Source organism: Hemiscyllium ocellatum, chromosome 31 (assembly GCF_020745735.1).
Source record: "Hemiscyllium ocellatum isolate sHemOce1 chromosome 31, sHemOce1.pat.X.cur, whole genome shotgun sequence".
Classification (NCBI taxonomy): Eukaryota; Metazoa; Chordata; class Chondrichthyes; order Orectolobiformes; family Hemiscylliidae; genus Hemiscyllium; species Hemiscyllium ocellatum.
The window spans coordinates 2,124,027-2,136,407 of NC_083431.1; the positions used below are offsets into that span (position 1 = coordinate 2,124,027).

The 12,381-nt window shown below is 41.5% G+C and overlaps 1 protein-coding gene across 2 annotated transcripts in view; it reads right to left on the minus strand.

Moving 5' to 3' along the window:
• The window catches only part of smg6 (SMG6 nonsense mediated mRNA decay factor), a 412,281-nt gene that overhangs the window by 17,586 nt on the left and 382,314 nt on the right, over positions 1–12,381 (minus strand). For both annotated transcript variants that reach the window (XM_060848421.1, XM_060848422.1), the window contains one exon: positions 11,288–11,499. In XM_060848421.1, coding sequence (XP_060704404.1) covers positions 11,288–11,499 — 212 coding nt within the window. The remainder of the gene's footprint in view (positions 1–11,287; positions 11,500–12,381) is intronic.

Sequence of the window (12,381 nt, forward strand, 5' to 3'; positions counted from 1 at the left end):
TGACTAATGAAGGAATGCATCCTGTATACCTTTGTCACCACCCTGTCTACCTTTGCTGACACCTTCAGGAATCTATGGGATTGGATACCAAGGTCCCTTTGTTCCTCAAGATTTCTCGCTTTATTCAACATCCCAAAGTCATCGTCCCATACTTATCAGGATTAAACTCCATCTGCCACTGCTCTGCCTAATTTACCAACTCATCAATATCAGACTGTAGCACATGACCAGCCTCCTCACGATCAACAACACCATCAATTTTTGTGTCATCTGCAAATTTACTAAGTAAACCTTCTACATTCATATCCAAGTCATTGATGTAAATAACAAACAGCAAGGGTCCCAGCACTGAACGCGGCATCTCACTGTAACAAACCTCTCATGTTTGTAGATCAAGGCAGTGTAGGTCTGCAACTATTTCAGGATGTTATTCTGATTCAGTTTCAGCCCTTCCTGCAGGCTTTCCACCTGTGGCTAGTTTAAAGGATTCAGTACAAAAGTTGAAAGTGTTTTTGGGGTGCAGCTGGAAAAGTGAGAATTTTTCCAAGAGGTTTCTGCCCTCAGAATGTGTTTGTGCTGTTGTCAATGATTAAGTGATGCCGCAGAGTAGAGAGGTTCTTTATTTGAGCTCTGTTTTATATATGGTCTAAGACAATAAGAACCAGGAACAGGAGGAGGCCATTCAGCCCTTTGAGCCTGCTCCATTATTCAGCAGGGTCATACTGATCCAACATTGCTTAGGTTAACATTCCTGCATTTTCCTGTATCCCTCGATTCCTCTACCGACCAAGAATACATCTATCTCTCTCTTAAATATACACAAGGACTATGCCTCACAGCTCTCGGAGAGATAGATTTAGAACAAGTGGTCAATAAACATTGATCTGATATAGTAACCAAAACAGCCAGGGGCAACGTCTGATATTCCGAATCTCCACATTGGGGTGCTCGACTCTGAGAACACAGTTTTGTAACAAGAGAGCTCATTCAATGAGTCACAGCATGTACCTCTTAATGCTCTTCAACTGGCTTGGCAATTCTATACTGTCAAAGGTGAGTACTATGAATAAATATGTATAACTCAAACGAGCTTGTTAATTAGAGCCAGCAAGTTTTCATGGTACCAAATAGCATTTAACTTGTCCCTTTGTCCAACTGGAAACAGTAACCCTTATATAAGTGACCCAATGAAACTGCATCTTCAATCCAGGTCTTGAGAACAGAGCACAGACAGAGAGTACAGTTCAGTTCTGATGTGGAGGAGCCAATGATGGACTGGGGTGGACAAAGTTAAAAATCACACAACACCAGGATATAGTTCAAAAGATTTATTTGGAAACACTAGGTTTTGAAGTGCCGCTCTTTCATCAGGTGGTTGTGGAGCATAAGATCATAAGACACAGAATTTATAGCAAAAGGTTACAGTGTCATACAGTGATATATTGAATAAATCTAGATTAAGTATTTCATCTTTTAGAATGCAGGTTTCAGTTCATTAATATGTAAATCCCAGAACTTCTTTTAAGTTACCTTCTCAAGATAACTTAAGGTTTTATAACAAAAGGTGACATCTCAGCTCAGACAATGCATTAAAGGTGTGAGGTCAGAGTCAGTCTGTATCCCAATCTTGAGTCAGACTGGTTTTATTTCCAAAGTTCTATTTTGCTCAAAAATGCACGCTCTGCAGGCAGTCAATATATGTAATAGTTTGTAAATTTCACTTTGGAAATAGAACCAGTCTGACTTAACACTGGGATACAGACAGACTCTGACCCCACATCTTTAATGCATTGTCTGAACTGAGATGTCACCTTTTGTTATAAAACCTTAAGCTATCTTGAGAAAGTGACTTAAAAGTAGTTCTGGGATTTACATATTAATGAACCGAAACCTGTATTCTAAAAGATGAAAGACTTAACAATTCAAGTTTATTCAAATATATCACTATGACACTGTAACCCTTTGCTATAAATTCTGTGTCTTATGGTCTAATACTCCACAACCACCTGAAGGAGCGGCGCTCCGAAAGCTAATGCTTCCAAATAAACCTGTTGGACTATAACCTGGTGTTGTGTGATTTTTTAACACAGTTTAGTTCTGAGAGAATGTTGCAATCTTGGAACCACAATCTCTATGTGATGTTTTAAATTGAGTGAATACCATTTGTTGATTCCAATGGTCAAACAAGCATTTCAAACCATATTGCCACTAAGGCCAGGGAAGTGTTCTGATGTCCCACTGGCCACATTCTTCATTCAACCAATACCACCAAGAGCATCATTATTTAAGTTAAATCTGAAGTGTTGGAAATACTGAGCCGATCTGTGGTGAGAGAGTTAGTTTCATATTGAGAGCTTTGCTTTTGCGATATTTTCTAATTCAGAGATATTATGACACACTCTGGAACAGGTGGAACTTGAACCCAGGTGTCCTGGCTCAAAGGTAGGAGCAGTACCACTCCTCAAAAATTTTAACTTGACCTCACGACTTGAAACAGTAACTTTTTTCTCCCTCCACAGATGCTGAAGACCTGCTGAGAGTTTCGAACATTTTCTGTTTTTATTTCAGACTTACAGCAACTATATTTTCCTGTTTTCTTCGTTATTTCCCATTCCAAGTTTCCCTGATTATAATCGAGAGGTTTATTTGACACTCCCTCTGGGGAAGATATCTCCTTTTTTAGATAAAGGAAGCTTCACAAAGTACTCTTGGGTGTGGTTTTACCAAATCCTTAAAAAGTGTGGCCAGACTTTTCTTTAAACGCACACACCCTGTGCAAAAATGAAGAAAAAATATGGCCTTCCTCATTGCTTGCATGCTAACTTCTTGTGATGTGTACACAATGTATAACAATATCACCCAGCCTTGCACTATTTAAAAAGTATTTTGATTTCCTATTCTTCCTTCCAAAATGAATAACTTCATACTTAACCATTAGGTTCTATCAGCCATGTTCTTGCCAATTCACTTAATCTCTTCATACAAACTAATGAACTGCGGAGGCTGGAATCAGAAACAAAAACAGAAATTACTTGAAAATCTCAACAGGTCTGGCAGGATCTGTGGACAGAAAGCAGCTAACTTTTCAGGTCCAGCGACTCATCTTCAAAACTGAAAAAGTTTAGCCTTTAGTTCTGACAAAGGGTCACTGGACCTGAAAAGTTAACTCTGCTTTCTCTCTCCAGGTTCTGCTGACCTGCTGAGTTTCTCCAGCAATTTCTGTTTTTGTTTCTCTTAATCTCTTGTTGATGTGTGTGTTCTCTTTTTCCACCTAACTTTGTACAGTCCTCAAACTCAGATGCATTATATTCACTTTACACAGTGAGATGCTACAGTGTTTGAGAGTAATTAATGATTATCTGTGAGGTGCATTGATATGTTTGGGAATGTAGTAAGTCCAAGGTAATTGGGAGTCTGTTTGGTTTGGTGTAGCTGCTTTGAGAAGCTGTGGAGTTCAAGATTGTGGACACTTTCTGGGAGTTCTGAGGAAAAGCAGGAAAAGTCAAAACCTCTAAGAGGATTAACTTTGGTAAACTTTGCGCTGGGACAAGCTAGAGTCTGCCTGCTGTTTGCAGTGTCAGCCACTTTGGAGCAGTTACAATTCAGTCATAAAGATTACATTTGATACATGTAAACACAAGCGGTCCGGCAGCAAATTTAAAACTAATTTATCAGTTTAAAACAAGTTATTTATTTCTACAAAAAAACAAATTGTACTGAATCTTGGATACAAAAAGCTAAAGAAAGAAACATTATTCTTAAACTTTCTGCTGGAGCTCCTGGGAACTAATTTTAGTGTTCAATTTCCAAAGCCAGTGCCTGGAGTGGCACTGCAGCATGTGACTACAAGAACATAAGAAATGTAGGCCATGCTGTCCCTGGAGCCTGCTCCGCCATTCAACAGGTTCGTGGCTGATCCAATATGCCTCACATCCACTTTCCTGTAAGCTTTGATTCCCTGACTGATCAAGAATCTGTCTCAGGCTTAAATATACACAAGGACTCTGCCCTCTGCAGCAAGGGTTCCAAAGGCTCTCACAACCCCCGAGACAACATATCTCAGTCCGAAATTGGCACCCATATTTTGAGACTAGGAAGAACCCATTATTCCATTAATTTGTCTCAGGTAGATTCAGCATCACTAATTTAGGGAATGGAAAATTCACCATCATTCATCATTCCTACTCTTAATGACTATTTAGAGATTTGTGTGTGAAGGGATGAGTGAGACTGTCTTCAGAGTTTGCTCCCAGATGGATGAATATGCAGAAGGGCGACTGGCCATCCTGAAATGTAGCCCCAGCATAACCAGAGCTATTCTGATAGGGAGGAGAAGGAAGGGAAGTTTCTCATTTGGACTTAATGAGTTCAAGACGGAGTGGCGCATTGCTTTGTCTCCTGGATTTCTCTCTGGTAGGTTCCATTCAAACCTGGCACACACAGTCTGTAGATGCAGAATGTTCCAGATTTACACAATCCTATACAGAAAGGAGTATCTGCCGATTCTATTTCTGGTGGCCTGATTCTAACTTTTAGATTGTGCCTCTTGGTATGGACTCCTCAATCAGGGGTTGTATATTCTCCCCTTTACTTCCCTGTGAATGCGTACAATGTTGAAAAAGGAGATGGCAGCTGAAGTGGGTTGTGGGTAGCAGTGTGTCCAGAATGGTTTTCCCTCAAGGTATTAAGTTGGGATGACTGTTTTTCAAAGCGCTCTGAAGCTGTAGGTCTTAGAAAACATAAAGATAGACAAATCTCCTGGACCTGATCAAATGTACCCCAAGACAATGTGGGGCCCCTAGCAGAAATATCTGTATCATCTGTAAACATTGGTGAAGTATTGGAAGGTGGCTCATGTTGTGCCATTGCTTAAGAAAGGCTGTAAGGAGAAGCCTGGAAACTATAGACTAATGTGTCTGACATTGGTGATAGGTAAGTTGCTGGAGGTGATTCTGAAAGATAGAGTTCTTATACACTTAGCGAGGCAAAGATTGTTTAGGGATGGTCAGCATGGTTTTGTGCGAGGGCGGACTGGTACATGTTGTTTACTTGGACGTTAATAAAGCCATTGATAAGGTTTCTTAATTAGTAAAGTTACATCACATGGAATTCAGGGTGAGATTGCCAATTGGACATAAAATTGACTTTGAGTGTAGGAGACAGCATGATGGCACAGTGGTTTGCACTGCTGCCTCACAGGGCCAGGGATCCGGGTTCGATTCTGGCCTTGGGCTACTGTCAGAGTGGAGTTTGCACATTCACTCCATGTCTGCGTGGGTTTCCTCCGGATGCTCTGGTTTCCTCCCATAGTCCAAAGATGTGCAGGTTAGGTGAATTGGCCAAGTTAAAATTGCCCATAGAGTTAGATGCATTAGTCAGGGGTAAATGTAGGGAAATGAGCTGTTTCCACACTGTAAGGAATCTAATCTAAGGGACAGAGGGTGGTGGTGGAAAGTTGTTTTCAGACTGGAGGCCTGTGATCAGCGGTTTTCCACAGTGATCGGTATTGGGTCCACTTTGGTTTGTCACTTACATAAGTGACTTGGATGAGAATAGAAGTATGTTCAAATTTGCAGATACCATTAAAATTGGTAGAATAGTGGAAAGTGAAGAAGGTTATCTAAGATTACAAAGAGACCTGGGTCAATGGGCTGAGGAGTGGCAGATGGAGTTTAATTTGGAGAAGTGTAAGGTATTGCACTTTGGTAATACAAACAAGGACAGGACTTATACAATTAATGGTAGGACCTTGGGTGGTGTTGTAGACCTTAGGATTTAAGTAGATCATTCTTTGAATTTGCATCACAGGTAGACAAGGTGGTTAAGAAGGCGTTTAGCACGCTTGCCTTCATTGCTTAGACCCTTTGAGTGTAAGAGTTGAGATATCATTCTGAAGTTGTATAGGAGTTGGGGAGGCCTTTTCTGGAGTGCTGTGTGCAGTTTTGGTCACCCTGTTATGGGAAGGATATTATTAAACTGAAGAGAGTTCAGAAAAGATCTACCAGGTGTTGCCAGAAATGGAGGGTTTGAAATATAAAAATAGACTGGAAAGGCTGGGACCTTTTTTCACTGGAGTGCAGAAGGTTGAGTGGTGACATTATAGAGGTTTATAAAATCATAATGGGCATGGATAAGGTGAATGACAAGTGTCTTTTCTCTAGTGTGGGGGAATTCAAAACTAGGGGGCATATATTTAATGTGAGTGGAGAAAGATTTAAAAAGGACATGCAGAGTAATTATTTTTTAAACACAGGGGTCGATTCGTGTTTGGAATGAACATGGTAGATGCAGGTGCAGTTACAACATTTAAAAGACATTTGGATAAGGTCAAGAATAGGAAGGGTTTGGAGGGACATAGGCCAAATGCAGGCAGGTGGGACCAGTTGAATTTGGGAACATGTTGGCATGGACTGGTTGGACCGAAGGGTCTGTTTCCATGCTGTATGACTGAGGCTCTACAAGAACCTGCTCATACCTGATACAGGCTGGGACATGGCTGCCTAACATGAATTAGCAATCTATCAAACTCCTCTCAAATCCTGACAAACAAAAATTCATAAAGTTTACAAAAATACATTTTTAAAGAAGAATTTATCGTATGTCTGGAGGGTAACATTTCTGATCATACTGCTCCAGACTTGATCACACAGGTTCTGAGGCATCAGAACAAATATCAAAACTTCAGGATGAAGCCAGTACCAACAAGGCAACTGTCTGAAGCTTTCATTAAAAAGCCAGTTGTCCCGATATGAGTAAATGCTTCAGATTTAAAGAATTAGTGAGGCATTTGATTACCTGCACCATTTTTCAGTTAACCCAAAATTTCCAATATTTAAAACCAATTCTTGACCTGAAGCTTGCCAGGCTAACTCACTGCTGTAAAGACACAGAAAGAATGTGTACAGTCCTGTTGTATCCACTTAGCTTTAAGTTCAAAGTTCATTGGGTGATATAGGATGGTCATGGTGACCAGATTCTCTCTCTTTTCTGGCATCATGGTTGGAGATAACCTGAAAAGCAGAATACTACAGAGACTAGAAATCTGAAGTAAAAAGAGGAAATACCAAGCTGGTCAAGCAGCACTGCACAAGAGAAACAGTTTCAGCTCAAAAGCTTTTCTTCAGAACTGGGAAAAGTTAGAGATGTGATGGGTTTGTGCCAAGGGCTGGCTGGGGCATGGCCAAACAGAAGGTCTGTGATGGGGTGGAAGACCAGGCAGGAAGGAGAGAAAGATGAGTTTTACAGGGCCAGAGGAAAAGATAATGAGGCAACAGAAGATGTACTTAAAGCAAGTGTGCTGTTGTCTGAAAGCAAAAACAAGAGAAAGTACAAAATATGCCAAGAAAGAGAAACAAAACAGGTTGGTAGTTTATGGTTTGAGATTACTGAACTCAGTCTGGTGTCCAGAAGATAATAAAGGGTGCGATTGAAAGATGAACTGCACTGGGGTAATTATCATTCATTGCCTAATTCCAACAGAGTGACATGAAACCATAAAGACTCAACTGGATTTGTGTAGAGGGTCAATGTCAATTTCACCAATTTCCTCATTTCCCCATCCTCAAACTTATCCTAGATCCAACCATCCAAATCAGCACTGCCCTCTTGAACTGTTCTACCTGTCCATTTTCCTTCCCACCTAGTAGCTCCACCCTCTGTCTAGACCTTTCACCTTCACCCCCACCTTCATCTGCCTATCACATTCCTATCGATCTTTCCCCCAGTCCCAGCCCACTCCCATTTATCTCTCAGCACCCCTGGAACCCCCACATTCATGATTAAGAACTTATGCTCGAAACGTCGACTTTCCTGCCCCTCGGATGCTGTCTGAGTGGCTGTGCTTTTCCAGCACCACACTTTTTGACCGTAAAAGATTTTGTCTATTTACCCTATCCTTGCCCCTCATGATTTTAAAAACCTTTACAAGGTTTTTAGCCTCCGATGCTCCAGGGAAAACAGCCCAAGCCTATTCAGCCTCTTCCTATGGCCACAGAATGCTTAGGAGGTGGCTATTTCGCCCAGTGTCTCGCTATTGGCTTTTCAAATGAGCATTTCACCTAGTCCCTACTCCGACTCACCCCCTCCAACCCCCAACACATACATACATACACACACCCACACACACACAAAATCATTAACATTCTTTTCAGATTATAACCCAACTCCTCTTGACTGCCTTAATGGAGCCTGTCTCCATCACACTCACAGCCAGTGTAGTCCAGATCCTAATCATTCATGGAATGAAAATGTTTCTCCTTTTGCTGCTATTATTTCTTTTGTCAATTATCTCTAATCTGTGTTTTCTTGTTTTCAATCCTTCCACTCCACTAAAGTTTCTTCCTCAGATATTCCTGAAGAGAAGTTTGGGATGATGTTGAAACCTCACAAGTAACCTCTGAAACTTCTCTTCGTCAACATGAACATGGGACTTGGGAACAGCTGTGGTCCTTACAGACCTTGAGCCTACTCCACCATTTAATGCGATGGTGGCTGATCTGGCTGATCTTGCCCATTTTCCTGCCCGTTCCCCAGAACCTTTGATCCTAATGTCAACCAAAAATCTCATTCGTCCAGGAGTAAATTTAAAGACCCAGCCTCTGGGGAACAGAATTCTACACTTTAATGACCCTCTGGGAAAATATTCCTCCGATTTCTCCCTTAAAAGAAAGAACCTCTTATTCTATATACCTTACGTTTAGCCCCTCCCACAACAGGAAACATCAGTGGGGTATCCATCCCAACCACAGTCCCAGTTCACCAACCTACCAATGGGACAGATGTTCTTCATCCCTGGAAACACTAACGGGAATCATGTCTCTAGCCTCAGCAAAACTTCCACATTCTTGCTGAAATCTGGTGCCCAGTACTGGATTCAATATTGCAGTTGGGGCCAAACCAGCTCTTAAACAAGTTTAACCTCCTTACATTTGTATTCTATGCTCTCAATAATAAAGCCTGCGATTCTGGATGTTTTATTCAGTGTTCCTAACCTGCCCTGCCATCTTCAATTACTATTCTATATATCCCCCTTCATCCCTCTGCTCCTGCACCCCCTTTAGAGTTAAGCTCTTTATTGTGTTCCATCTCTCCACGTTCCTCCCAATAAAAATAATAATTTCTCACGTTCCAGCACTGAACTAAACCCTGTGTCCCCTTCTAAATTATATTGAATCCTCAAAATTCACAATGACTCCACCTTTCAGATCATTCACAAATTATGGTCTAGTACAGAACAGGAAAAGCAAGGGTCTGAACACTGACCTTTGGGAGCTCCAAGACAAAGCCTCTTCCAACTCAAAAGCATCCATCAACTACTACTCTGTGTTTCTTATCACTCAAGAAATGCCATATCCATATTGTTATTGGTGCTGATACTCCACAAACTATAACCTTGCTCACAGGTCTGGGTGATGCTTTATCAGACGTCTTTTGGAAGTCAATGTACACCACAGCAAGTGCACTAACCTCATCAACCTCTTGCCACCTTTTTGAAACCTCAAACTAGTCAGTTTAAAATCATTTTCCCTTTCATAATTCCACACTGGCTTAATTAACACAAACTTGACCAAGTAATTCATTTTTGTTCCAAATCATTCTTTCAAGAAGCTGCACTATATTCTGTCCCCAAGGAACCAAGGGTGTAGTCTGAGAATTAGGGCCAGCCCACTCAGGAGAGATGTTAGGAAGCTGTTCCATGTACAAGGAGTGGTAGATCTTTGGAACCTTCATTCACAAATGGCAATGGATGCTGAATCAGTTGTTAATGTTAAATCTGTGATAGATACATTTTTGTTAAGCAACAGCATTAGGGGGTATGGGCCAAAGGCAGGTATATGGGGTTAGGCCACAGATCAGCCAGGATTTCACTGAAAGGTACAACAGACTCATGGGGGCTGAATGGCTGAATAATCCATCTGCCTGCTCAAAAATGACCTTATCAATTGAATTCAGCTTTACCCTTGCTCTGGTGAGATTTGAATGCCTGATTTTTGGGACTGGTTATCCAGGATTATATTAGGCAAACAAAGCAAACGATTCCTGATGAAGGGCTTATGCCCGAAACGTCGAATTTCCTATTCCTTGGATGCTGCCTGACCTGCTGTGCTTTAACCAGCAACACATTTTCAAACAAGGCAATAGTTTTCTGTACAGCAAAATAAGATGAATGGCCTGTTAAACTGCTTTGGTGGTGATGGTGAAAACACAAATTAGGAATGGGCCATTTGCCTGTTTGAGTTTCCCTGCTGAATATGATTATGGCTGATCCTCTATTTCAATGCCAATTTCCTGCTTCCTCTCCGTACCTCTTATCTTTCTTCAATTTTAAAGGCATCACCTATCCTTTCTTGAAATTTTCAGTGAATTAGCCTCCACAGCCTTCTGTGGAAGAGAATTCCCCAGGTTCATTACCCTTTGAGTGTAGAAATGTTTCCTCATCTCATTCCTAAATGTCCTACCTCATATCCTGTGACTGTATTCCCAGGTTATAGATTCCACAGTCAGAGGAAAACAACCCCTGCCCACATCTAGTCTGTCCTGTCAGAGTTTTATAGGTTTCAATCAGATCCCTTCTCATCCTTTTAACCTCTAGTGAATGCAGGACCAGTCGAGGCAAGCTCTCCTCATATCACAAACCTGCCAACCCTGGTATTAGTCTAGTGAATGTCTACAGCCCCCTCTCCATGTAAAGTTTATCCCTCTTCGGTAGGGAAACCTAAACTGCATATAATACCCTCCGTCTGGTCTCACCAAGGCCTTATCTCACTGCAGAAAAATATCCCTACTTCTGACTCAAATCTTCTTGCAATATAGGCCGATATACTATTTGTCTTCCTAACTGTTTGCTACATCAGCCTGTCAAATTTCTTTGACTATTGTATAAGGACAAACAGATCCTTCTGTACATCTTCACTTCCCAAAATATCACCATTTAAATAATTCTTTTCCTTTCAGATTTCCAGACTGAAGTGTGTAGCTTCATATTTAGTCATGTTGTGCTGCATCTGCATTGGAGTATTAGTCATGAGACTGGGAAAACTCCTCACTTTACTTGGTATAATGTGATAGGATCTTTAACCTCCATCTGAACCACCAGAAAAGGCAGACAGATTGACATCTCATTTGAAGAATAGTACCTCAATTCCTTCAAAGCCACAGTGACAAGTCAGTTTATCTTATTGGCTCAAGTCCTGGGTTGGACTTGAACTCTCAGAGCGGGATGAGAGAGCTGGGAGGATTGTGAAAGAAGAGACGATGAGAGAGAGCTACGTCACATTCTTGTTGTTACCTGTTGTCCGGTTGTATCCTCACTCCGGAACGCAATTGACTCCAGCTCGTTACCTCTGCTGGTAAGAGCCCGCAGACATGAGTCACGGGATTCGAACTTTTGCTCCAGGAAGTCAATGGCTTTCTTGGCTCTCTCCTGCACCAATTTGGCATGGTTTCCACCGTGGTAGTCTGTGTCCTGGCCTTTAGCCAGACCATCCAGCTCATTTATCACTGAAACATTAAACAGCACAGATAGTCTGTCAATTCTACATTCAGTATTTGAAAAGGCAGGAAATTATCCAAAATTTCATTATATTAACACTCCCAGTTTGAGACTACACAGACACAGAGAAATCTTCTCAAAATATATATACAACCAACCAAATTACTGCAGATGTGCACCATCCAGGGAAGTGATTCTGCTTCAGTCTGTGCCCAAGGCATGGATTTGCCATGACAGTCATCTCTTGTTCACCTCCGCTGCTCAGCTCTTTGACTCTTTGATGTAGAGGCAACAATTTCAAAGTTTGCAGATGATACAAAACTTGGGGGCATTGTAAACTGAGGACAGGTACTACAAAAGGACATAGTCAAGTTGGTGGAGTGGGCGGTTAGGTGGTTCTGTACAGAGAAGTGTGAGATGGCATGCTTCGGTAGGAAGAACATTGAAAGATAATAAAAAATAGTGGGTGCAATTGAAAAGGGGTGCAGGAGTGATGTACATGGGTGTATAAATGCACAGATCATTGAAAGTGGCAGGACATATAGAGAAAGCAGTAAGTAAAGCATACAGCTTTATTAATAGGGGCAGAAGATGGGACTGTTCTACCTGGTCAGAAGGTGAATAAGAGAAGATCTGATGGAGGTTGTCAGGATCCAAAGTGGGCTGGATAGAGAGCAGCTGTTCTCACTCAGGAAAGGGCATAGATTTAAAGTGATGAGCAAAGGGTTTTGAAAGAACAAACGTTTTCACCCAGCGAGTAGTTAGGCTACGCAATGCACTGCCTGGAAGTGTGTAGAAGGCAGTTTCAAATGAGAGGTGACAGAAGTACTTGGTACTACAAGTGGTAGCAACAATATCCTTCCTTGGTTTGCTGCTGTTGGACCCATCTT